Source organism: Pieris brassicae, chromosome 8 (assembly GCF_905147105.1).
Source record: "Pieris brassicae chromosome 8, ilPieBrab1.1, whole genome shotgun sequence".
Taxonomy (NCBI): Eukaryota; Metazoa; Arthropoda; class Insecta; order Lepidoptera; family Pieridae; genus Pieris; species Pieris brassicae.
In genome coordinates this window covers 9,829,605-9,856,489 of record NC_059672.1, presented here as the reverse complement: position 1 = coordinate 9,856,489, position 26,885 = coordinate 9,829,605, and the positions used below count along the sequence as shown (strand labels likewise).

At 35.4% G+C, this 26,885-nt stretch overlaps 4 protein-coding genes and 2 long non-coding RNA genes across 6 annotated transcripts; 2 read left to right on the top strand and 4 right to left on the bottom strand.

Annotated features, from left to right (window-relative positions):
• Positions 1-368: 368 nt before the first annotated feature.
• LOC123713729 (allergen Tha p 1-like) lies at positions 369-1,292 on the bottom strand. The gene is made up of 2 exons (XM_045667552.1): positions 1,101-1,292; positions 369-583 (listed from the first exon to the last, which is right to left on the bottom strand). The coding sequence occupies exons 1-2, from the start codon at positions 1,282-1,284 to the stop codon at positions 399-401; spliced, it is 369 nt and encodes a 122-aa protein (XP_045523508.1). The 5' UTR covers positions 1,285-1,292; the 3' UTR covers positions 369-398.
• Positions 1,293-3,497: 2,205 nt separating this feature from the next.
• LOC123713742 lies at positions 3,498-4,340 on the top strand. The gene is made up of 2 exons (XR_006754230.1): positions 3,498-3,630; positions 4,126-4,340. It is a non-coding gene; the product is annotated as an uncharacterized LOC123713742 (long non-coding RNA).
• Positions 4,341-6,955: 2,615 nt separating this feature from the next.
• On the bottom strand, positions 6,956-7,879 carry LOC123713730 (allergen Tha p 1-like). The gene is made up of 2 exons (XM_045667553.1): positions 7,688-7,879; positions 6,956-7,170 (listed from the first exon to the last, which is right to left on the bottom strand). Exons 1-2 carry the CDS (start codon positions 7,869-7,871, stop codon positions 6,986-6,988), a joined length of 369 nt encoding a protein of 122 aa, XP_045523509.1. The 5' UTR covers positions 7,872-7,879; the 3' UTR covers positions 6,956-6,985.
• A 2,205-nt stretch (positions 7,880-10,084) lies between these two features.
• Positions 10,085-12,324, top strand: LOC123713741. The gene is made up of 2 exons (XR_006754229.1): positions 10,085-10,217; positions 10,713-12,324. It is a non-coding gene; the product is annotated as an uncharacterized LOC123713741 (long non-coding RNA).
• A 1,218-nt stretch (positions 12,325-13,542) lies between these two features.
• LOC123713738 (allergen Tha p 1-like) lies at positions 13,543-16,672 on the bottom strand. Its single transcript, XM_045667564.1, has 3 exons — positions 16,620-16,672; positions 14,275-14,466; positions 13,543-13,757 (listed from the first exon to the last, which is right to left on the bottom strand). The coding sequence occupies exons 2-3, from the start codon at positions 14,456-14,458 to the stop codon at positions 13,573-13,575; spliced, it is 369 nt and encodes a 122-aa protein (XP_045523520.1). The 5' UTR covers positions 14,459-14,466; positions 16,620-16,672; the 3' UTR covers positions 13,543-13,572.
• A 4,647-nt stretch (positions 16,673-21,319) lies between these two features.
• LOC123713733 (allergen Tha p 1-like) lies at positions 21,320-26,095 on the bottom strand. The gene is made up of 3 exons (XM_045667556.1): positions 25,962-26,095; positions 22,103-22,301; positions 21,320-21,534 (listed from the first exon to the last, which is right to left on the bottom strand). The coding sequence occupies exons 2-3, from the start codon at positions 22,284-22,286 to the stop codon at positions 21,350-21,352; spliced, it is 369 nt and encodes a 122-aa protein (XP_045523512.1). The 5' UTR covers positions 22,287-22,301; positions 25,962-26,095; the 3' UTR covers positions 21,320-21,349.
• Positions 26,096-26,885: the final 790 nt, after the last annotated feature.

Sequence of the window (26,885 nt, the reverse complement as noted above, 5' to 3'; positions counted from 1 at the left end):
CACCGCAATGGCGCAAATAATGACACGGCACAGCATGCGTTGGAGAATTTGATGTCTCAATCTATGCCATTCTTACTCCATTCACTTCCTGTATCCATCCTTCTATATCTTCTATCACTTTTTTAAGGCGGTTTCACTTAGTCCTTTCGATTATGCGAAAAGTTGGAAGTATATACAACTGCTCTCTAAATTTATAAAAATATATACTAATACGATTAAACATTCTATTCTCTAACTACTAGTTCACATTAAAATATATTTTTCAGTTAAAAAGTCTTCTTATCGAGAAATGTATATAACATACTACGCTACGACCTAACTAACGCAGGTAAAAACGCGTTAAGCGTCTTCATAATCAAAAAGAAAAATGCACATCAATAATCATTTATTTTTATTAATCAATAATTTGAAACAGCCTTCATGAAATTTTCCAAGTAGTTTCCTTCAGGGTCATATTTCCCCGCGAAGTTTTTGAAGTCGGCTGGTCGTTTCCAGAAGAGACCGCTCACGTAGACACGTCCCAAATGCTTCTGGGCGTCGTTACAACGGTCGCAAGCGCGAGCGATGGATTCAGGAACGACCGCTAAAATTATTTGCAAATTAAAAAAGAAATACATTCAGTCATGGATATTTGGAGATATTTTAGGTCTATATCTATTATAAGAGGACTCGCAATGCCACGTTAGATTAATAGCAATTTCGTTTTTTTGGATCCCGTCGTAGTTCTTTGCTAGTGAAAAACAATGCAAACAATTAAATCGCCAAATTACACGGTATCGTTGGTTTATATTGGTTTGAGATAAGCTTATTCCTAGGACATTACTTGTATCTGAGTGACCCAGAAGGTATACTTCCATCCAGTTGTTGATGGTTTCGAGTCAATCTATTCGATTCGAAGAAGTTATTACTGCCATAAATCGTTCCGTGTTTCGTGGTTCCTAATGTGGATATTATCTAAATATTTAATTTTCTATTACTATTTTTTAATTGTTGTTATTACTATATAGGTTAAGAAAATTGTAAATACAATTCACGCTTCTAAACGATTTATTGGCGGTTTTAATTTCGACTTATGCCATCGAAAAGTAAATTACACTTACATTTGATACTCTCAGCTACAGGATCACATACGTCTCTATCCAAGAAGCAGTCAGTCATGGCTTTGAGCTTCGATGGATCGTTTACCACCGCCTCCATATCCAGATTATCATCTGCTATCTTATAGCAATCTACCGCTTGATATAATGCGGCGCCCAAAACCGCTAACAGCAGAATGATTTTCATCTTGAATTCTTTAACATATTAAAAAAAGCGTTATTTTTAGAATTTGAACGTATATTTATCATCTGTTATTCCCTTTTACACATAACACACACACCTGTTTCCATGGGCTATGCGATTTTTTTATATAACGTTTCATTAGATTGGAAGTATCAAATTTTAGTTGAAACTAAAGCAGAAATCTTGACTCTTTTCTCTTTAATCAAGAATATGTTTTAATTACATAAATAATTAATAGCTTATATAATTACTTTTAATATAAATATACTTTTAATACTTATCTCCTATGAACATCGATTACAATATTTAGATTATTATATAAATCAGTGTCAACAACAGTTTTTGATCTGGGTCTCAGATGTCTGTATTTGTTTCATGATCATTTATCAATCTCATAGGCAAGTAGGTGATAAGCCTGACACACGCCGTCGAGTTTTTAGGTCTAACGAATGTTTAATGTGCACATAGAAAGAAAGTTCATTAATGCACAGCCGGGATTCAAACCTATCCATCTCACGCTGAAGCCATTAGGCCGACACTGCTAAAAATAAATCAGTAAATAATAAAATATAACACTTGCGACGGTTACTATTAAAACACAATTCCTATTTTAGAAAATAAGTACATATATACTACATGCCACAGTTGCAACAACGCCCAAAAACATTTGTGTATTCTTATGAGGTTTTAAGCAATAGTACCCAGAGCATTACGCCTGGCCTTCCAGAATAAATACGACCCAAAGAAAGTTGATTTAGTTGTTTTTTGAGAAGGCTGTTGAAGGATACTCAAGACGTTTTGCATTTGACACTGTTTTTTAATTTTTTTTAATAGATTTTTGTTCATTTGTGTTTTGTCGCCTAAGACAAAACAATGATACGAAGATATCGGAGTTTGATGGCTACTGAATGTGATATTCCTGTTTTGTTTTATTGTAATCCCGTGTTTTTGTTGTTACACAACACAAAACTGTGAACTAAGACATCTCAATTTGTCTGACGGGATTCTTATTTTCTTCTCGTTTTCTTTTCGAGCTTGCTCCTTCTTATCTTTTCTTGGGTATGTGGTAAGCAGTCCTCCTTTACACAACGTAGACCGATTTAATTCTCCCATTTTCTATCCTCCTTACTTCATGTATATTTGCTTATAATGTTGTGTAAAGGTGATTGATTAAATGTTACGATGCCACTGTATTTTATTTTATTTTTTAAGTAGGCAATACGAGGCAAATAGGCAGGAGGCTCACCTGATGTAAGGTGTTACCGCCGCCTATAGATACTCACATTGCCAGAACGCAACGCCAAGGGACCAAAGACCACGTAAAGGAACTGGTCGTCGACGATTCGATTTGACTTCGTTCTTTATAGAGTAGCAACAACTGCTTGAGAATCGGAGAGAGAACCGGATTGCAATGAATGTTGTATTATTGCAACATTTCATTAATATGTAGAATAAACAGGGTAGGGTATATGATGCTGCGGGCATTTACGGGTTTAGGATAAGAACATCCGTTGATGTTCCGATCAGCAAGGAAGCATAATTGCCATTATTTTGGAGAACAAAGAGGTTACAGCTATTGGGCGATAGTTAGACGGATCAGTGCGATTACCTTTTTTAGGGTTCGGATGTATTGAAGTGGTCTTCCAGCACTTAGGGACAATGCCGAGCGAGTACAGGTACAGGAAAGGCGCGTTAAGACCGAAGCCAACATAGAAGCGCAAGTACGCAGCACAATTGGGGGGATGCCATCAGGCCCGTTCGCCTTATAAATACCAAGGAAGATGGTGCTTTGCGGACAGCAAGTGCCGGAGTATGATTTCCGGCAACGAAGAATAACACCTATTTTAATATAGCTTGTAGATTTTAAAAATAATGGAAGCAGCTGGAAGAGGCCTATGTATCACTAGACACGCTGATTACCCAAAACGGATTAAGTGCTGTATTAGATTAAGTTTTATTTAGGTATTAGAATTAAGTTTTTTTTATATGTAACTTAAATAAGTGTTAATATATTACACTGGGTGTAAATATAACAGCCAGGAAATAGCCATTATATTGTTAAGTATTCTTACCAAGTTACGAAGATAGAAGTCGACAAATGATAAATTCACTCAGAAACCCTCCATTTTATACTCGATATCTTGAAAATCAATTTAATATAATTTTCACCATGAAATGAAATATATATTACATTTTCATGATTTTATCAATGTTCAATAAAATTTAATAGAAACATGTCTAACCAGTGTTGTAGCGTTTAAGCTATCCATTGTCATTCACAAAACCATTCCCTAGAGAAACAGAACTATTTTTAAATATCATATACACTCATCCGTTTCGACTCAGGAGGTGCGCATTTTGTGTAAATATTAACTAACTAGCGTAGCGTACCTGACAGACTTCGTTTTGTCAAAAAGATTTGGAATGTGACAGTTTTTTGTTCCTACCTATTTTATAGATGAAGCAAAAAATTCTCCTGAACAGAAGCGTAACCCTGATGATAGAGCGGTGTGTGAGGTTCAGCTCGGGTGACCAAAGTATCTTCACTTCCATGAAGTTTGGCCACCCTTCTGTGACTCACTAAAAACCCCGACCGTGATATCTTCTAGAGGTCTTCAAACTGGGAGACGAACTTAGGGTTCAAACCTTATTGGACAATAATCTAAAGGGCCCGTGAGAACCTAAAGGTGACAAATATTTAAAAATTGTGTGCCTCCATGACACATTAGTATAGTAGTAGTAGTTATCTATTAGTATTTAGTTAAATAATATTGCACAGATGGGGATATTAAATTAGCAATTAAAGATAATAAAACCAATTTCTTAACGCGATTTGTATGACAGATGTAATCTCAACTTGGCCATGTCGTCGTAAATCGTGGTAGCGGGAAGATTCGTAACTCGCGGTCAAGCTCCGTCGGGTGAAACCCCCGGTATCCCGGAAGAGGCCCAGCGAGGAGACCAGCGGACGAAGCCGTGGTTGCTGCCCTGATGTCTGGTCCTCGCGTGCCGAAACTAAAACAAAATAAATAATATGGCGAAGCCAATAATCTATAGCTCTTACATTATTTAACTATTCAATTTGGTTGTGTCCGCGATATTATCACTTTTGTTGAGTTTTAGAACGCGTCATTAAATCCTCCAACGCGAGCATGCACGCTGTTTCCATAGATACGATTGTTAGATAACGATTTTATGGGAAAAGAAATGGGCTGTTTTTAGGGATTTCCCGGAAATTATTCCAATTCTCGTTGGGCTTCAATGAACAAAAAAGAATTAGTTAAATTGGGCCAGCCGGCTACCAACACATTTTGCGATTCATTTTTATGATATTTTACAACGGTTACGTGAAATGATAAAATACTTCCTAGATGACTTTCATCCCTGAGGAGGACTTTCTTTCTATGTGCACTTTTAACAGTGAAGGAGTTTTAGCAAAATTAAAATTTTCAAAGTTGTTGTTAGAATGGCGGGACTGACGCGACACTACTCGGTGTGTTCTATGGGTATTAATACGAATAGGCTGGCAAACAGATAGCGGGACGGGAAACGTCGAGTGTTGGCTCCGACTACAAATCTGGACATGGAGGGAATTGAGACACCAATCGAAAATCGAGGCCACAGGATTTTTTTGTAGGATATGGGCCATCCTTTTTACAAAAATTTGAGCTTGAAATCAGCGATTTTGGAACAAATAGGAAGCTCAAAATGTACTAGAAATCACGCCGAGTGCGGCGGGTTTGCCGACGCGACGCTTGGTGAATCGAATCATCAAGTACACAGTGTGACCAAACCTTTTGTTAATGACTCTTTTTATTATACAAACAATTATAATTTTGCGATAATAATTCAATTTAACTCATAAAAGTACATTTGCAAATTTTCCACCAATGTTATCTTATAACGTTATCACGTAAAATTATCGACCGATTATCTACAGCAAAATTTCTGTATGGCTAAATTTAAAATAATAGTAGTATAAATCAATTTATTATAAGTATTATAAAATATTATGCTATCCATTATTTTTATTCCAAAATTTATAAAATTCATAGTTCATCGTACTGAAACTCGAACTCAATATATTTATTTATATAAGTAAACAAGCACATTTATGAACGTCAGAAAAGAAGTTAAATTAATTGTTAATTAACATTTACTACCAGTTCGCAAGTCAAGGGCGTAGAGCGGGCAAGAAACTTTCCGCCACTCTTTTTAATCGCTAACTTTTTGCAAATCAAATACATTTTGTTTTATTCTCATTAGGCAGTAAGTTATTTACATTAAACCAGTTAACTATACGAGAGTTAGAATTGTTTACATCGTATGATATTTCCCAGGCGTTAAATATGTCCGAAATCAACTTCACACCGGCATCGATTATGGATTGACCCTTAGTAAAATCATACTGTTTATTATGCAAGAGATTATTTTTATTAAAATGTAAAGAAAGTTGGTCTAGCATTTTCTTTTCAAAAACAAATAAAATATAGGGGTGAAAATCTTGGGTTGTATGTATTTTTGTATGATGAAAAAAAAACATAAAAACAAAAAAAAATTGTCTAAAAAATAAAGAATTTTTAAGAATCGGTCGAGCCGTTTCGGAGGATTATGGGAACGAACATTGTGACACGAGAATTTTATATATGTAGAGATACTTCGCTACGACCTAACTTGCGCAGGTAAAACCCCGTTAAGCGTTTTCTTAATGAAAAAGAAAAATGCACATCAAGCATCATTTATTGTCATTTATCAATAATACTTAACAGCCTTTACAAAGTTTTCCAAATATTTTCCTTAGGGGTCATATTTCTTCGCGCTACAGACCAATAGGCCGTGTGCGAAGGTGACAATTCGCTGGTAATACGGTTCCAGCGTTCGCTTCTGATTTCTCGCATGCGCTTATTAACTCTGCTGCTGTACGGTTTTCATCGGTCGGTGCTCTGGTATAGGTGCGCATCGCCGCGTTCTTCTCGGTCAACAGACGCCTGTTCGTTCGCCTTTCGTGGGACCCAGTTCGTTGTCGAGGAAAAAGCATTTATGTAGATCTCGCTTAAGTACTACAACAGTATACAGCGACTCAGGGCTATTTGCCAAGGTATTTATTTACCCTGGTGTTGAAGAAGTCGAGAATTTTAGATGTTTAGCTTGAATATCTAGTATGCAGAAATGGTACCAAGACAACTGACTGGTGGACAGAACGGTGGTGACTTATCATTCAGTACTTAGTAACTGGGCAAATAGAAAAAGTGGTACCCTTACATTTTGGATGTTTTGAGCGATACTTGTCGTGCGGCGGAGACCAACACCGCAATGGCGCAAATAATGACACGGCACAGCATGCGTTGGAGAATTTGATGTCTCAATCTATGCCATTCTTACTCCATTCACTTCCTGTATCCATCCTTCTATATCTTCTATCACTTTTTTAAGGCGGTTTCACTTAGTCCTTTCGATTATGCGAAAAGTTGGAAGTATATACAACTGCTCTCTAAATTTATAAAAATATATACTAATACGATTAAACATTCTATTCTCTAACTACTAGTTCACATTAAAATATATTTTTCAGTTAAAAAGTCTTCTTATCGAGAAATGTATATAACATACTACGCTATGACCTAACTAACGCAGGTAAAAACGCGTTAAGCGTCTTCATAATCAAAAAGAAAAATGCACATCAATAATCATTTATTTTTATTAATCAATAATTTGAAACAGCCTTCATGAAATTTTCCAAGTAGTTTCCTTCAGGGTCATATTTCCCCGCGAAGTTTTTGAAGTCGGCTGGTCGTTTCCAGAAGAGACCGCTCACGTAGACACGTCCCAAATGCTTCTGGGCGTCGTTACAACGGTCGCAAGCGCGAGCGATGGATTCAGGAACGACCGCTAAAATTATTTGCAAATTAAAAAAGAAATACATTCAGTCATGGATATTTGGAGATATTTTAGGTCTATATCTATTATAAGAGGACTCGCAATGCCACGTTAGATTAATAGCAATTTCGTTTTTTTGGATCCCGTCGTAGTTCTTTGCTAGTGAAAAACAATGCAAACAATTAAATCGCCAAATTACACGGTATCGTTGGTTTATATTGGTTTGAGATAAGCTTATTCCTAGGACATTACTTGTATCTGAGTGACCCAGAAGGTATACTTCCATCCAGTTGTTGATGGTTTCGAGTCAATCTATTCGATTCGAAGAAGTTATTACTGCCATAAATCGTTCCGTGTTTCGTGGTTCCTAATGTGGATATTATCTAAATATTTAATTTTCTATTACTATTTTTTAATTGTTGTTATTACTATATAGGTTAAGAAAATTGTAAATACAATTCACGCTTCTAAACGATTTATTGGCGGTTTTAATTTCGACTTATGCCATCGAAAAGTAAATTACACTTACATTTGATACTCTCAGCTACAGGATCACATACGTCTCTATCCAAGAAGCAGTCAGTCATGGCTTTGAGCTTCGATGGATCGTTTACCACCGCCTCCATATCCAGATTATCATCTGCTATCTTATAGCAATCTACCGCTTGATATAATGCGGCGCCCAAAACCGCTAACAGCAGAATGATTTTCATCTTGAATTCTTTAACATATTAAAAAAAGCGTTATTTTTAGAATTTGAACGTATATTTATCATCTGTTATTCCCTTTTACACATAACACACACACCTGTTTCCATGGGCTATGCGATTTTTTTATATAACGTTTCATTAGATTGGAAGTATCAAATTTTAGTTGAAACTAAAGCAGAAATCTTGACTCTTTTCTCTTTAATCAAGAATATGTTTTAATTACATAAATAATTAATAGCTTATATAATTACTTTTAATATAAATATACTTTTAATACTTATCTCCTATGAACATCGATTACAATATTTAGATTATTATATAAATCAGTGTCAACAACAGTTTTTGATCTGGGTCTCAGATGTCTGTATTTGTTTCATGATCATTTATCAATCTCATAGGCAAGTAGGTGATAAGCCTGACACACGCCGTCGAGTTTTTAGGTCTAACGAATGTTTAATGTGCACATAGAAAGAAAGTTCATTAATGCACAGCCGGGATTCAAACCTATCCATCTCACGCTGAAGCCATTAGGCCGACACTGCTAAAAATAAATCAGTAAATAATAAAATATAACACTTGCGACGGTTACTATTAAAACACAATTCCTATTTTAGAAAATAAGTACATATATACTACATGCCACAGTTGCAACAACGCCCAAAAACATTTGTGTATTCTTATGAGGTTTTAAGCAATAGTACCCAGAGCATTACGCCTGGCCTTCCAGAATAAATACGACCCAAAGAAAGTTGATTTAGTTGTTTTTTGAGAAGGCTGTTGAAGGATACTCAAGACGTTTTGCATTTGACACTGTTTTTTAATTTTTTTTAATAGATTTTTGTTCATTTGTGTTTTGTCGCCTAAGCCAAAACAATGATACGAAGATATCGGAGTTTGATGGCTACTGAATGTGATATTCCTGTTTTGTTTTATTGTAATCCCGTGTTTTTGTTGTTACACAACACAAAACTGTGAACTAAGACATCTTAATTTGTCTGACGGGATTCTTATTTTCTTCTCGTTTTCTTTTCGAGCTTGCTCCTTCTTATCTTTTCTTGGGTATGTGGTAGGCAGTCCTCCTTTACACAACGTAGACCGATTTAATTCTCCCATTTTCTATCCTCCTTACTTCATGTATATTTGCTTATAATGTTGTGTAAAGGTGATTGATTAAATGTTACGATGCCACTGTATTTTATTTTATTTTTTAAGTAGGCAATACGAGGCAAATAGGCAGGAGGCTCACCTGATGTAAGGTGTTACCGCCGCCTATAGATACTCACATTGCCAGAACGCAACGCCAAGGGACCAAAGACCACGTAAAGGAACTGGTCGTCGACGATTCGATTTGACTTCGTTCTTTATAGAGTAGCAACAACTGCTCGAGAATCGGAGAGAGAACCGGATTGCAATGAATGTTGTATTATTGCAACATTTCATTAATATGTAGAATAAACAGGGTAGGGTATATGATGCTGTGGGCATTTACGGGTTTAGGATAAGAACATCCGTTGATGTTCCGCTCAGCAAGGAAGCATAATTGCCATTATTTTGGAGAACAAAGAGGTTACAGCTATTGGGCGATAGTTAGACGGATCAGTGCGATTACCTTTTTTAGGGTTCGGATGTATTGAAGTGGTCTTCCAGCACTTAGGGACAATGCCGAGCGAGTACAGGTACAGGAAAGGCGCGTTAAGACCGAAGCCAACATAGAAGCGCAAGTACGCAGCACAATTGGGGGGATGCCATCAGGCCCGTTCGCCTTATAAATACCAAGGAAGATGGTGCTTTGCGGACAGCAAGTGCCGGAGTATGATTTCCGGCAACGAAGAATAACACCTATTTTAATATAGCTTGTAGATTTTAAAAATAATGGAAGCAGCTGGAAGAGGCCTATGTATCACTAGACACGCTGATTACCCAAAACGGATTAAGTGCTGTATTAGATTAAGTTTTATTTAGGTATTAGAATTAAGTTTTTTTTATATGTAACTTAAATAAGTGTTAATATATTACACTGGGTGTAAATATAACAGCCAGGAAATAGCCATTATATTGTTAAGTATTCTTACCAAGTTACGAAGATAGAAGTCGACAAATGATAAATTCACTCAGAAACCCTCCATTTTATACTCGATATCTTGAAAATCAATTTAATATAATTTTCACCATGAAATGAAATATATATTACATTTTCATGATTTTATCAATGTTCAATAAAATTTAATAGAAACATGTCTAACCAGTGTTGTAGCGTTTAAGCTATCCATTGTCATTCACAAAACCATTCCCTAGAGAAACAGAACTATTTTTAAATATCATATACACTCATCCGTTTCGACTCAGGAGGTGCGCATTTTGTGTAAATATTAACTAACTAGCGTAGCGTACCTGACAGACTTCGTTTTGTCAAAAAGATTTGGAATGTGACAGTTTTTTGTTCCTACCTATTTTATAGATGAAGCAAAAAATTCTCCTGAACAGAAGCGTAACCCTGATGATAGAGCGGTGTGTGAGGTTCAGCTCGGGTGACCAAAGTATCTTCACTTCCATGAAGTTTGGCCACCCTTCTGTGACTCACTAAAAACCCCGACCGTGATATCTTCTAGAGGTCTTCAAACTGGGAGACGAACTTAGGGTTCAAACCTTATTGGACAATAATCTAAAGGGCCCGTGAGAACCTAAAGGTGACAAATATTTAAAAATTGTGTGCCTCCATGACACATTAGTATAGTAGTAGTAGTTATCTATTAGTATTTAGTTAAATAATATTGCACAGATGGGGATATTAAATTAGCAATTAAAGATAATAAAACCAATTTCTTAACGCGATTTGTATGACAGATGTAATCTCAACTTGGCCATGTCGTCGTAAATCGTGGTAGCGGGAAGATTCGTAACTCGCGGTCAAGCTCCGTCGGGTGAAACCCCCGGTATCCCGGAAGAGGCCCAGCGAGGAGACCAGCGGACGAAGCCGTGGTTGCTGCCCTGATGTCTGGTCCTCGCGTGCCGAAACTAAAACAAAATAAATAATATGGCGAAGCCAATAATCTATAGCTCTTACATTATTTAACTATTCAATTTGGTTGTGTCCGCGATATTATCACTTTTGTTGAGTTTTAGAACGCGTCATTAAATCCTCCAACGCGAGCATGCACGCTGTTTCCATAGATACGATTGTTAGATAACGATTTTATGGGAAAAGAAATGGGCTGTTTTTAGGGATTTCCCGGAAATTATTCCAATTCTCGTTGGGCTTCAATGAACAAAAAAGAATTAGTTAAATTGGGCCAGCCGGCTACCAACACATTTTGCGATTCATTTTTATGATATTTTACAACGGTTACGTGAAATGATAAAATACTTCCTAGATGACTTTCATCCCTGAGGAGGACTTTCTTTCTATGTGCACTTTTAACAGTGAAGGAGTTTTAGCAAAATTAAAATTTTCAAAGTTGTTGTTAGAATGGCGGGACTGACGCGACACTACTCGGTGTGTTCTATGGGTATTAATACGAATAGGCTGGCAAACAGATAGCGGGACGGGAAACGTCGAGTGTTGGCTCCGACTACAAATCTGGACATGGAGGGAATTGAGACACCAATCGAAAATCGAGGCCACAGGATTTTTTTGTAGGATATGGGCCATCCTTTTTACAAAAATTTGAGCTTGAAATCAGCGATTTTGGAACAAATAGGAAGCTCAAAATGTACTAGAAATCACGCCGAGTGCGGCGGGTTTGCCGACGCGACGCTTGGTGAATCGAATCATCAAGTACACAGTGTGACCAAACCTTTTGTTAATGACTCTTTTTATTATACAAACAATTATAATTTTGCGATAATAATTCAATTTAACTCATAAAAGTACATTTGCAAATTTTCCACCAATGTTATCTTATAACGTTATCACGTAAAATTATCGACCGATTATCTACAGCAAAATTTCTGTATGGCTAAATTTAAAATAATAGTAGTATAAATCAATTTATTATAAGTATTATAAAATATTATGCTATCCATTATTTTTATTCCAAAATTTATAAAATTCATAGTTCATCGTACTGAAACTCGAACTCAATATATTTATTTATATAAGTAAACAAGCACATTTATGAACGTCAGAAAAGAAGTTAAATTAATTGTTAATTAACATTTACTACCAGTTCGCAAGTCAAGGGCGTAGAGCGGGCAAGAAACTTTCCGCCACTCTTTTTAATCGCTAACTTTTTGCAAATCAAATACATTTTGTTTTATTCTCATTAGGCAGTAAGTTATTTACATTAAACCAGTTAACTATACGAGAGTTAGAATTGTTTACATCGTATGATATTTCCCAGGCGTTAAATATGTCCGAAATCAACTTCACACCGGCATCGATTATGGATTGACCCTTAGTAAAATCATACTGTTTATTATGCAAGAGATTATTTTTATTAAAATGTAAAGAAAGTTGGTCTAGCATTTTCTTTTCAAAAACAAATAAAATATAGGGGTGAAAATCTTGGGTTGTATGTATTTTTGTATGATGAAAAAAAAACATAAAAACAAAAAAAAATTGTCTAAAAAATAAAGAATTTTTAAGAATCGGTCGAGCCGTTTCGGAGGATTATGGGAACGAACATTGTGACACGAGAATTTTATATATGTAGAGATACTTCGCTACGACCTAACTTGCGCAGGTAAAACCCCGTTAAGCGTTTTCTTAATGAAAAAGAAAAATGCACATCAAGCATCATTTATTGTCATTTATCAATAATACTTAACAGCCTTTACAAAGTTTTCCAAATATTTTCCTTAGGGGTCATATTTCTTCGCGCTACAGACCAATAGGCCGTGTGCGAAGGTGACAATTCGCTGGTAATACGGTTCCAGCGTTCGCTTCTGATTTCTCGCATGCGCTTATTAACTCTGCTGCTGTACGGTTTTCATCGGTCGGTGCTCTGGTATAGGTGCGCATCGCCGCGTTCTTCTCGGTCAACAGACGCCTGTTCGTTCGCCTTTCGTGGGACCCAGTTCGTTGTCGAGGAAAAAGCATTTATGTAGATCTCGCTTAAGTACTACAACAGTATACAGCGACTCAGGGCTATTTGCCAAGGTATTTATTTACCCTGGTGTTGAAGAAGTCGAGAATTTTAGATGTTTAGCTTGAATATCTAGTATGCAGAAATGGTACCAAGACAACTGACTGGTGGACAGAACGGTGGTGACTTATCATTCAGTACTTAGTAACTGGGCAAATAGAAAAAGTGGTACCCTTACATTTTGGATGTTTTGAGCGATACTTGTCGTGCGGCGGAGACCAACACCGCAATGGCGCAAATAATGACACGGCACAGCATGCGTTGGAGAATTTGATGTCTCAATCTATGCCATTCTTACTCCATTCACTTCCTGTATCCATCCTTCTATATCTTCTATCACTTTTTTAAGGCGGTTTCACTTAGTCCTTTCGATTATGCGAAAAGTTGGAAGTATATACAACTGCTCTCTAAATTTATAAAAATATATACTAATACGATTAAACATTCTATTCTCTAACTACTAGTTCACATTAAAATATATTTTTCAGTTAAAAAGTCTTCTTATCGAGAAATGTATATAACATACTACGCTACGACCTAACTAACGCAGGTAAAAACGCGTTAAGCGTCTTCATAATCAAAAAGAAAAATGCACATCAATAATCATTTATTTTTATTAATCAATAATTTGAAACAGCCTTCATGAAATTTTCCAAGTAGTTTCCTTCAGGGTCATATTTCCCCGCGAAGTTTTTGAAGTCGGCTGGTCGTTTCCAGAAGAGACCGCTCACGTAGACACGTCCCAAATGCTTCTGGGCGTCGTTACAACGGTCGCAAGCGCGAGCGATGGATTCAGGAACGACCGCTAAAATTATTTGCAAATTAAAAAAGAAATACATTCAGTCATGGATATTTGGAGATATTTTAGGTCTATATCTATTATAAGAGGACTCGCAATGCCACGTTAGATTAATAGCAATTTCGTTTTTTTGGATCCCGTCGTAGTTCTTTGCTAGTGAAAAACAATGCAAACAATTAAATCGCCAAATTACACGGTATTCTTGGTTTATATTGGTTTGAGATAAGCTTATGCCTAGGACATTACTTGTATCTGAGTGACCCAGAAGGGCTACTTCCATCCAGTTGTTGATGGTTTCGAGTCAATCTATTCGATTCGAAGAAGTTATTACTGCCATAAATCGTTCCGTGTTTCGTGGTTCCTAATGTGGATATTATCTAAATATTTAATTTTCTATTACTATTTTTTAATTGTTGTTATTACTATATAGTTTAAGAAAATTGTAAATACAATTCACGCTTCTAAACGATTTATTGGCGGTTTTAATTTCGACTTATGCCATCGAAAAGTAAATTACACTTACATTTGATACTCTCAGCTACAGGATCACATACGTCTCTATCCAAGAAGCAGTCAGTCATGGCTTTGAGCTTCGATGGATCGTTTACCACCGCCTCCATATCCAGATTATCATCTGCTATCTTATAGCAATCTACCGCTTGATATAATGCGGCGCCCAAAACCGCTAACAGCAGAATGATTTTCATCTTGAATTCTTTAACATATTAAAAAAAGCGTTATTTTTAGAATTTGAACGTATATTTATCATCTGTTATTCCCTTTTACACATAACACACACACCTGTTTCCATGGGCTATGCGATTTTTTTATATAACGTTTCATTAGATTGGAAGTATCAAATTTTAGTTGAAACTAAAGCAGAAATCTTGACTCTTTTCTCTTTAATCAAGAATATGTTTTAATTACATAAATAATTAATAGCTTATATAATTACTTTTAATATAAATATACTTTTAATACTTATCTCCTATGAACATCGATTACAATATTTAGATTATTATATAAATCAGTGTCAACAACAGTTTTTGATCTGGGTCTCAGATGTCTGTATTTGTTTCATGATCATTTATCAATCTCATAGGCAAGTAGGTGATAAGCCTGACACACGCCGTCGAGTTTTTAGGTCTAACGAATGTTTAATGTGCACATAGAAAGAAAGTTCATTAATGCACAGCCGGGATTCAAACCTATCCATCTCACGCTGAAGCCATTAGGCCGACACTGCTAAAAATAAATCAGTAAATAATAAAATATAACACTTGCGACGGTTACTATTAAAACACAATTCCTATTTTAGAAAATAAGTACATATATACTACATGCCACAGTTGCAACAACGCCCAAAAACATTTGTGTATTCTTATGAGGTTTTAAGCAATAGTACCCAGAGCATTACGCCTGGCCTTCCAGAATAAATACGACCCAAAGAAAGTTGATTTAGTTGTTTTTTGAGAAGGCTGTTGAAGGATACTCAAGACGTTTTGCATTTGACACTGTTTTTTAATTTTTTTTAATAGATTTTTGTTCATTTGTGTTTTGTCGCCTAAGCCAAAACAATGATACGAAGATATCGGAGTTTGATGGCTACTGAATGTGATATTCCTGTTTTGTTTTATTGTAATCCCGTGTTTTTGTTGTTACACAACACAAAACTGTGAACTAAGACATCTTAATTTGTCTGACGGGATTCTTATTTTCTTCTCGTTTTCTTTTCGAGCTTGCTCCTTCTTATCTTTTCTTGGGTATGTGGTAGGCAGTCCTCCTTTACACAACGTAGACCGATTTAATTCTCCCATTTTCTATCCTCCTTACTTCATGTATATTTGCTTATAATGTTGTGTAAAGGTGATTGATTAAATGTTACGATGCCACTGTATTTTATTTTATTTTTTAAGTAGGCAATACGAGGCAAATAGGCAGGAGGCTCACCTGATGTAAGGTGTTACCGCCGCCTATAGATACTCACATTGCCAGAAGTCTCGCAATGGCGTATCTCTACGCAACGCCAAGGGATCAAACTCCACGTAAAAGAACTGGTCGTCGACGATCCGATTTGCACTTTGTTCTGTATAGAGTAGCAATCACTGCTCTAAAAATACCTGCCCGACCAGTGTAAAAACTATCCCCAGTGCGTCGTCGTCCGGATATCAACGAATGTTGTTAAATTGCAACATTTCATTAATATTTAGAATAAACAGGGTCGGGTATATACCCGATCGCCATATCATGCTGCGGGCATTTACGGGTTTAGGATCAGAACATCCGTTGATGTTCCGATCAGCGAGGAAGCATAATTTCCATTATTTGGAGCACAAAGAGGTTAGGTTAGAGAGCGATTGCCTTTTTTAGGGTTCGGATGTATTGATGTTGAAGTGGTCTTCCAGCACTTAGGGACTATGCCGAGCGAGTACAGGTACAGGAAAGGCGCGTTAAGACCGGAGCCAACTTAGGACCACAAGAACGCAGCACAATTGGGGGGGATACCATCAGGCCCGCTCGACCTATGAATGTCCAAGGAAGATGCTGCTTTGCGGACATCAAGTGCCGGAGTATGATTTCCGGCAACGAAGAATCACACTTATTTTAATATAGCTTGTAGATTATAAATAACAAATAAACACTAATATTTTTTCATTTGAGTTAACTATAGTTATTACTTATGTTATCAAAATATAGATTAATTAATATATTTAATTTTTTTTATTATTATTATTACTGTATAGGTTATGGAAATTGTGAATACTGTATATTTTTGTTTTGGAAATAAATACTTTAAAACTGAAATACATTTGATTATAGTGATGGTAACAGACAGATAACAGCCATTTAATTGTTAAGTATTCTTACCAAGTCACGAAGATAGAAGTCGACAAGTGATAAATTCACTCAGAAACCCCCCATCTTATACTCGATATCTTGAAAATCAATTTCATATAATTTTTACCATGAAATGAAACATATATTACAATTTCATGATTTTATTAATTTTCAATAAAATTTAATAAAAAAAATGTCTTCTACAACGTTTGTAAGGAGCTGCAACCATTACACCATGTTCCACATGACATCAGCAGGAGGCATGGTAAAATAGGCGCACGCACTTAGAGTTTCGTGGGAACAACATGCAAATACATAGTCGAAATAACTAACATCCCTCATACACGAATTCAAGTACGACCAGTCACCACAAGTAGCATCCGTTCACGCATGGCCAGCTTGTCGGCCCCTTCGCCATATTTTAGGGAGAGAGGCAACCCAACGCACGGACGCCGCCACAAGCAATGACATTTAAGCGAACATGACGATCCTTGACATGTGAACTTGGCTACATAAGAAAATAATAATAATACTAATTATACTGAAATAATTTTGTGCCACATAGATCACGGTGTGTTCCCACTTTATATTAAAACAGTCGTGGATGTTGACGATCGCCCCAGAGTCTGGAAATGCAGCCGAGATATTCAGATGCGTTACCTCTATATACTGGAGCAAATCATATCCAAGAACTGGGATCGTTTAAATATTCATTTGTATTATAATAGCCCTTACCAAGCAGTTTTACTTTAATGTACGATTTAAATTGAATTATTGACAACACTTGTATACAAACGTTGACTTGGAAGGAATAACTCGTTGTATGTAGTCTTGTGGTTGGTGCGCTTATTTTGTCTTTATTAAAAGTACTTAAAATAATTATGGAAGCTACTATTATTTTTAAAGGTATCTATATTTTTCCGCACAAACAATACATAAATCTATGGACTTGCTAAAGTCAAAATATCTAATTCCTTAAACTTCCTTCGGACTGACTTCCGTTGGAACAACCCACAGATCGCTTTTAGCCCGCTTTTGCACTACAAATATCGATTGAATGTCAGCTGCATTACCCCACAAAATAACACCATATGACCTGATGCTTAGAAAATAGCTGAAATAAACGAGCTTTGCTGTAATCTCATCTGTGAGATCACGTATCTTTTTCACTGCGAACCCACTGGAGCTTACTATCTAAAGTAATTCCCAAGAACACCGCATTATCAACAAAGTCTATTAAACCAGTGAACTACACTGGAGATGGAACTGTTTACATTCTCAAGCGATGGATTTCATCGTTTTACTTTAAATAAAAGCGAAGTGTCATTAGCAAACAGTACTATCTCGTGAAGCTTCTTTACAAGAAATGGTAGGTTATTTTTATAGACGAGGAATAAGAAGCGACCAGGTATAAGCGGTACACGCATAGTAACAGATGATCCCATGCATTTCAAACTTTGGAAATTAATCTAATGCCAGCATCGACTCGCTGTGCATAAGTTAATTATTATTAAAGTATATCAATAATTGATCAAGATTATTTTTTTGAGTTTGGAATCCCAAGCCAGTCTGTACAGGTGTCATCACCACTATGTAGGGATAATAAAAATATTTCAATGGGAAAATTAAATGTAATGATACTATGACCAAATAGCCCAACAAATGAGCCAATATTTAAATAAGGAGCAAAATATTTTAAACAGCAGTTACCCAAATGCTACTTTTAGATATATTCTAATTAAAAATTAAATTTAAAAAATAATTTATATTAATAGGCAATAGAGGGAATTTAAACACAAAAGAGCTTATTAACTGCTATGAAAAATTGTACTCACTTAATACCAAACATGTGATTATATTTACATTCCCTTATAGTAAAAATTTCACACAGCATGAAAATAATGTGAGACATATTTTAAATCAGATAATGTATACATTTACAATGTATAATAAAAACTTGACGCTAATTGATACCAATAGGTTACATTAGTTGTATTAATTACTTTTTGACAAAGGATAGATATAATCTACCTACATATTTTAAAAGACAACAGATAGCTGATTCGCTATCATTTTTTTTCTGAAGTTAATGCTAGATCATCTCTCGCGAGGGGGATGTCTTATCCCGTTCGGGGCGTATGCGACCTTCGGGTGGGGTATAGGTTCGCGCACTGCTGTTACAAGGCGGTACGGGGGCGGGCATATAGCCCTTGATGAGGGCTGAAGCGCGCGGGTAGAGACCGCGTCTCCTCGCTATATGCCCGCCCCCGTACCTTCGTACCTTTTTTATAACAGCCAAGTATTTGACTAGACAACCTGCTTCTATTTAGCAAGTTTTAATTAGTAAGACCTTGGAAGATATTCCAAGAAATTTTATTTCTAATTTAAATTAGATACTAACAGTGGTACAAATAAAAACTTACTTATTCGAACCTTATACTCGAAATAGTTATACTTAGAATAAGGGCTAGGCTAAGAATAAGGAGATCATAATTTCTCCCTTTTTTTCCTTTGGAATTTGGAAAAGGATCAGATAAATTAGGTACATAAATGATTATAATTTTGTATAATTTCGTACTTATAAACTCGTTACAACGTTGGTATAACTATTCCCACGTTATGTCAGGCACAAGACGGTAACGTCGCATTTCATTGATAAACTTAATAAAAAGAATAGTAATTTGTCTCTGGTAATCGTATTGCTGTCAGTTTGACGTTTCCAGACGCTGTGATTTGAATCCGAGGTTGTTTATTTTGATTATAATAACCAGTTTTAAAAGATTTTAAAATGCCTAATAATAAAATAGAACGCTGAATTAATTAGAACAAACAAGAAAAGGTATCTAGAATTTGTGAATGTTGAGTAAAACTGTAACATGAATGTTGCTTTTGTTTAATTTTAATTTGTTTTTGTGTTCAATTACACCAGCTTTTTAGAAATATATTACGACAACCGGTCCGTAATTGAAAACAAAGTTTTAAGTACGAACACAAAAAAAAGAGAAATTGAAGGAGCGAAATAACAGAGAAATAAACCACGTTTTAACAAGTACCTGTATCTCAAAAACTACATTGTTTAAACAAAACATATCATTGTTTTTTAGTTGTACATGGACAGAGCCTAATTTAATATTTTGTTATTTGTTCCAGAAAGCAAGTAAAATAGTTTTAGTTTCGGGGAAGCCTTATATGCAGATATGCATAGTTTTCAAGCTCGGAAAATGATCGCCTTCAAAAAGAACACTAATATATTATAAATTTATAATAACAGACAGACATTCTAGAGAAGACTTTAGTAATCGCTTAAAAATCAATAGAATAATGTAATCAAAATGTTACTTCAATAAATAGAACTATGAATTACAAATGTTTTATTTCTTAAAATAACTCAATTATTAAAAAACTATCAAACTTAAAACTTTTCTTTAATAAATATGGCCCTTACTGCTGCGCCACGCAGCAAGCATCATCAGAGTTACGTTCCTCTTTCAATTTAATAGCTATATTGTGCAAGACTGCCAATGATACTATATACATCTTGGTTCTGTTGATGTTCTGAATCCCCTGATCGGTTGTTCCATACGCCAAACTCTCTACACTATTGCGAGTTCTAATGTGGGCATAATTGTATGCTTCTTCTTTTTGAATGGTCGGATTTAGTACTTGTGTAAATAAATAAGGAGTGTAAACATAGCCTCCATGTAATCTACCATGAACGTGTTCCCCTCAAAACAATGTTAAAACGGCTGTCATTAAAAATCCGCGAGTCATGGTTTAGGTTATGTCAGACTTAAACTGGGATGGCGGCTGTAATAACGCTAGTATGAACATTTACGCCGACGTTATACCGTTATTCCAGGTTTATTAGTAAACATTTTGCTTATTTGTACCGCTGTAAGACAACAGACAGTCTCTCTGGCCTAGAATTGGTAAGTAAGATAAGTAAATTTAAGAAGAATACTATTAATCTAGTTCACCAAAATATACAAGGAATGAAAAGTAAATTATTGGAAACTGAGTTGTTTTTGAGCAGTGAAAATGTTGACGTAATATTGTGTATTACAGAACACTGGTTAAAGACAAGTGAACTTATGTTTCATTTTGTAATCATCAGATTGGTTGTTCATTCTGCAGTGGAAATGCAATACGTAGTGGCTCATTAATATTGGTTTGTAAAAAATTAAATTTAAAGAAGGAAACGACATAGTGAGCCTCTCTGTGGAACGCCCTATTGCAGGATCTTGTGTGGAGCTGGAGCAATTTATCATTGTTAGTTTGTATAGTCCTCCTTCAGCTCAATATGATATCTTAGAAAAAATATTAGAGCAGGTTCTGTACAAATTGCAAAAATCCAAGAAAAAAATGGTCGTGGCGCAAATAATGACACGGCACAGCACGCATTGGAGAATATGATGTCTCAAGCCATGCCATTCTTACTCCATTCGCTTCCTGTATCCATCCTTCTATATCTTCTATCACTTTTTTAAGGCGGTTTCCCTTAGTCCTTTCGATTATGCGAAAAGTTGGAAGTATATACAACTGCTCTCTAAATTTATAAAAATATATACTAATACGATTAAACATTCTATTCTGTAACTACTAGTTCAAATTAAAAATATATTTTTCAGTTTAAAAGTCTTCTTATCGAGAAATGTATATAACATACTACGCTACGACCTAAATGACGAAGGTGAAACCGCGTTAAGCGTCTTCTTAATTAAAAAGAAAAATGCACATCAATAGTAATTTATTGTCATTAATCAATAATCCGCAACAGCCTTCATGAAATTTTCCAAGTAGTTTCCTTCAGGGTCATATAACCTCGCAAAGTTTCTGTAGTCCAGTGGTCGTTTCCAGAAGAGACCGCTCACGTAGACGCGTCCCAAATGCTTCTGGATGTCGGTACAACGGTCGCAAGCGCGAGCGATGGATTCAGCAACGATAACTAAAATTATTTGCAAATTAAAAAATAAATACATTCAGTCGATTTGGATATTGGTCAGGATATTTGGAGATATTTCAGGAGGACTACATCTATTCATCATATAAGAGGACTCATAAGTGCGTTTAATTTTTGGATTCCGCATGGCAAGACAAAACATTACATTAAGCTTTGCATGCCTTGTTAGTTAAATGGCAAATTCTTTGGATGCCGTCGTTGTTCTTTGGAATGCAAACAACGAAATCGCCAAATTAATGTAATGTCGCCAAATTAAGGTAATGTCGGTTTATATTGGGTGAAGATTGGCTTCGTGATTCCTAATGTGGATATTATCTAAATATTTAATTTTCTATTAGTATTTTTAATTGTTATTATTACTATGTAGGTTAAGAAAATTGTAAATACTAAGAAATATATAGCATATTCTTTATTTATATATTTTTTATCTATATTATAAAAACATCGCACATAACACAATTTATGCTTCAAAACGATTTATTGTCAATTTTAATTTCGACTTATGCCATCGAAAAGTAAAGACAACGGAGCCATAGAAAACAGCTTCACTTACATTTGATACTCAGAGCTACAGGATCACAGTCGCCTCTATCCAAGAAGCAGTCAGTCATGGCTTTGAGCTTTTCTGGATCGTTTACCACCGCCTCCATATCCAGATTATTATCTGCTATCGTATAGTAATCTATCGCTTGAGATAATGCAGCGCCCACAACCGTTAACAGCAGAATGATTTTCATCTTGAATGCTTTAACCTGTAAAAAAAACGGTATTTTCATAATTTGAATATATATTTATCATCTGTTAGCTCATTCACACACATAACCTGTTTCCATAGGACGCCAACCCTCTTAGTTAATAATGTACCTTTTTAAAAATGGGAGACTTCGACACTCCCCTGCTACCTAGCCACTCGGTCACATATCTGACTCACTGCGTGCCCGATAGGCAGGGGTCCTTGATTTAAAAAAAAACTTGTTTCCATGGGCTATGCTATTTTTTTTTAATATTACGGATTCATCAGATTAGAAGTATTACATTAAATTTATCGAAATATTAAAATTTTAGTTGAAGCTAAAGCTGGAATCTTGACTCTGTTCTCTTTAATCTAGAATATGTTTTAATTATATAAACAATTAATGAATAGCTCATATCATTACTTAATTTGCTATCATATTTTATAGAGATGACAGCCAAGAATTTGGCTAGACCTGCTTCTATTGAGGAAGCATTACATTTTAAGACTTTGGGAGAAATTCCAAATAAATATAATAAAATTAGATAATAAGACAACAGAGCAACACTCTTGCAATAAGAGAGTTAGTGTACATTCCCAAAAACAATTGTATTAAATCAAAATATACAGTGGATAAAAATAATGAGTTAGAAATAGAACTATTCTTCAATAGTCAAAAAATAGAGTGCATAACAGAGCACTGGCTAAAAAAAATGAAGTTTTCTTTAATATTTGTAAACAAAGGGTTGGTAGTGTGTTTTGCAGAGAAAATTCATGGTGGCTCATTAAACTTAATTAATAAAAGCCTTAAATGCAAAGAAAGAAAGGACATCATCAGCCTCTTTTTAGAACTTAACTATTGAAATTTCCTGTAATTCATTGTTGTATGTCTATGTTGTCCGCTGTCTATAATAATGTTGAAAACGTGTAGGAGGAGATATTGTGTAAATTAGTAAAGTGTAATAAAGGGCTAATTGTGTATGGGGACTTGAATGTCAATTTACTTTATCATTTTAATTAAAGTACAAGCATACTTAGTCTTTTTCCTTCATACAATTTAATAAATCAATTTCATTCACCCACAAGAATAACAGCCAGCACTGCAACTTGTATAGGTAATATATGACATAGTCCCTTTGAACGTTAGTATTTTCAATAAATTTAAATCTGAGCACACTGGTTAATGGTTTGAATTCCAATTAAAGCAACAAAAACATGTAAAATTAAGAAAATTTTGATCTCGCTTATGACAAATAACCGTTTGGGCAGATTTAGGGAAGCATTGGTGTATAAGATGCCATTTCTATGTGACAACTAATCCCCTAACAATTAATACAGTACTTTTTTTGGATCATTTATTGATGAATTCAAGACAGTATTTACTCAAAAGACTTTATTTGGTTTCTGAGAAAACCAAGTTCTGTGACTGGGCAAATGAGGAGTTACACAAAAAAAGGTTAAAATTATATGAAATGTATGATAAAAAGCAATATAACACTAATGTGGAATTTAATGAATATGTTAGGTTGTATTCAAATAATTTCAAAAAGATTGCAACATTACTAAGTCACAATATTTAAGCTCAAAAATAAAAAAATAGCATGGATAAATAAAAACTACCTGCAAAATAATACATGAAGAATTAGGTAAAACGAACCATTTACATGTTAAAAGTTAAAGGGAAATTAATAAAATTGGACCGAATTTATAAAAAAAAAATTATAAAACAGGGTGCAAACGGGCAGGAAGCTCATCTGATGTTAAGTGATACCGCCGCCCATGGACACTCTCAATGCCAGAGAGCTCGCGAGTGCGTTGCCGGCCTTTTAAGAATTGGTACGCTCTTTTCTTGAAGGACCCTAAGTCGAATTGTTTCGGAAATACTTCAGTGGGCAGCTGGTTCCACATAGCGGTGGTGCGCGGCAAAAATTGCCTTGAAAAACGCTCAGTCGTGGAACGTCGGACGTCGAGGTGATACGGGTGGAATTTTGTATTCTGCCTCGACGTCCGATGATGAAACTCAGCTGCAGGTATTAATCCGAACAACTCCTCTGAACACTCTCCATGGTAAATGCGGTAGAAGATGCAGAGTGACCCCACATCTCTACGCAACGCCAAAGGATCGAGCCGCTCGGAGAGGGATTGCTAATCGACGATTCGAACCGCTCTTCGAATTGTATAAATATATTTATATTTATAATTTAATAACTGACTTTGGAATTTAAAAAAATGGGAAGACTATGGCTATTCCTAACTTAGATCATCCATAACTATAGATGAGGTCACACGAATAATATTTTTTCAAAGAGGGACATCGTATACTGGGAACAAATACAAATACGTATACAAAGGGAAAAGATAACGTCGACGTGGAAGAGGTGATGAAGCACCCGGAACACATAAAGGCGTTCGTTGACTGTTTCGTGGATGTTTATATCATCATCATCTTAGTCTGTCATATAAAGGTGAGTTTATGTTTGTTGTAACTACTTCCTACTTTTGTGAATAGTGGTAAGTAGACCAACGTGTCGTCTACAGAAATTATTGATTTTTATAATGTTACAACGTAAACAATCCATGCCGGCACACTTTGTATTTACGCATAAGTTTAAGGATGAACTATGAAATTTGAGAAGTTGAATTGATTCGTTGTTAAATTACGCCATAATTTTTGGACTCGGACATTTATTGGTGCGAATTTCAGTTCATTTGGTAATCAGTCTTAAAGAAAATATCAATACTTCTTTATCTATAGTATATGTCATCTATATTTTTCAAATAACGAGAAATGTGTATTTTACAGAAAACGTGCCTAAAGCTGTAACAACTGCATGCCACAGATGCAACAACGCCCAAAAACACTTGTGGTCTGGGTTCTTATCGGGTCTTAAGAAAAACTACCCGGAGCACTATGAGGCCTTCCAGCAGAAATACGACCCGAAGAAACTTTATTTCGTTGCTTTGGAGAAGGATGTTGAAAGTGACTGGTCGTCGACGATTCTATTTGCTCATCGTCCTTTAAACAGAGGAGTTGCAACAAATGCCTGAGAAATAACTGCCCGGCCAGTGTAAAATCTATACCCCAGTATTGTCGTCCAGATAGCAATGAATGTTGCTAAAATGCAAGATATCATTAATATGCAGAATAAACAGCATAATTTCCATTATTTTGGAGAACAAAGAGGTTAAAGCTATTGGGCCAAAGTTGGAGGACGGGTCAGAGCGATTGCCATTTTAGGGTTCAGATGTATTGAAGCTGTCTACCAGCACTTAGGGACTGCCGAGCGAGTTCAGGTACCGGAAAAGGCGCGTTAAGATCGGAGCTAACATAGGACCAAAAGTACGCAGCACAATTGGGGGATGCCATCAGGCCCGCTCGCCTCATAAAGAACAAGGAAGATGGTGCTTTGCGGACAGCAAGTGCCGGAGTATGATTTCCGGCAACGAAGAATCACACCTATTTTAATATAGCATGTAGATTATAAATAACAAATAAACATATTTTTTCATTTGACTTAACCATAGTTATTACTTATTTTATCAAAATTTTATTAATTTATATTTTGTTAATTTATACGGTATTTTTGTTTTGGAGATAAATACTTGAAAACTAAAATACATTTGATTATAGTGATGGTAACAGCCAGGAAACAGCCATATAATTTTTAAGTATTCTCACCAAGTCACGAAGATAGAAGTCGACAAGTGATAGATTATCTCAGAAACCCCCTCATTTTATACTCGAAAATCAATTTTTTATAATTCTCACCATGAAATGAAATATATATTATAATTCCATGGTTTTATCAATGTTCAATTAAGTTTAATAAAAACACTTTGTCTAACTAGCGTTTAATTTGAATATGTCAGAACCCACGATCAGGACGACAAGTTAGAGTAGACAACTGTCCATTGTCATTCACAAAACCGTTTCCAAGAAAAACAGAATTATTTTTAAAGAGCAGAAGTGACTTTCCTGGGGTCGTAGGTTCAGGAGGTGCGCATTTTGTGTAAATATTAACTTATTAAACAACTTAGTGAATAAATATTGACTGTGAAACATAATTGTATGTTAAAAATAATTCATTTTTGAACTATAGTTAACTGTTCGACTAATTTGAGAATGTTTATACGAGCTGTACAACGGTTACGTGACAATGAGCCAATACAGCCTAGTCGACTTGTATCCCAGACGACTTTCTATGTGCGCATTTAACATTGGCTCGAACGGTGTAGGAAAACAAAATTGTAGCAAAAATAAATATTTCCGAGTTATTTTCTTGTTAGAGAAATAAAATTGTTTAATTTTTGGCCAGTCACCTAAAGTTTTTGAGTAGGTATTACATCGTCGTATATACTTGATAACATCTTATATCGATGAACGCAATCTGCATATACGAAAAAACGCGACATTGTCACGTTCCGCCCAACGAATGTATGTTAGTATTTAATTCCTTTGTATTACACAAATAATGATAATTTTGTATAATAATTCAATTAAATTCATAAAAGTACCTATGCAATTTCGACCAATGTTTTCTCATAAAATTCCCATTAAGAACTTCGTAGATGTACCAGACGTGAACATATGTTATAATAAAAT

Bases quoted from the DNA above. Each gene is read 5' to 3' on its own strand.
- LOC123713729 (XM_045667552.1), bottom strand. From the start codon at position 1,284: ATGAAAATCATTCTGCTGTTAGCGGTTTTGGGCGCCGCATTATATCAA. The intron at 584-1,100 runs GTAAGTGTAATT...AAATAATTTTAG, and splicing joins TGTAGCTGAGAGTATCAAAT to CGGTCGTTCCTGAATCCATC.
- LOC123713730 (XM_045667553.1), bottom strand. From the start codon at position 7,871: ATGAAAATCATTCTGCTGTTAGCGGTTTTGGGCGCCGCATTATATCAA. The intron at 7,171-7,687 runs GTAAGTGTAATT...AAATAATTTTAG, and splicing joins TGTAGCTGAGAGTATCAAAT to CGGTCGTTCCTGAATCCATC.
- LOC123713738 (XM_045667564.1), bottom strand. From the start codon at position 14,458: ATGAAAATCATTCTGCTGTTAGCGGTTTTGGGCGCCGCATTATATCAA. The intron at 13,758-14,274 runs GTAAGTGTAATT...AAATAATTTTAG, and splicing joins TGTAGCTGAGAGTATCAAAT to CGGTCGTTCCTGAATCCATC.
- LOC123713733 (XM_045667556.1), bottom strand. From the start codon at position 22,286: ATGAAAATCATTCTGCTGTTAACGGTTGTGGGCGCTGCATTATCTCAA. The intron at 21,535-22,102 runs GTAAGTGAAGCT...AAATAATTTTAG, and splicing joins TGTAGCTCTGAGTATCAAAT to TTATCGTTGCTGAATCCATC.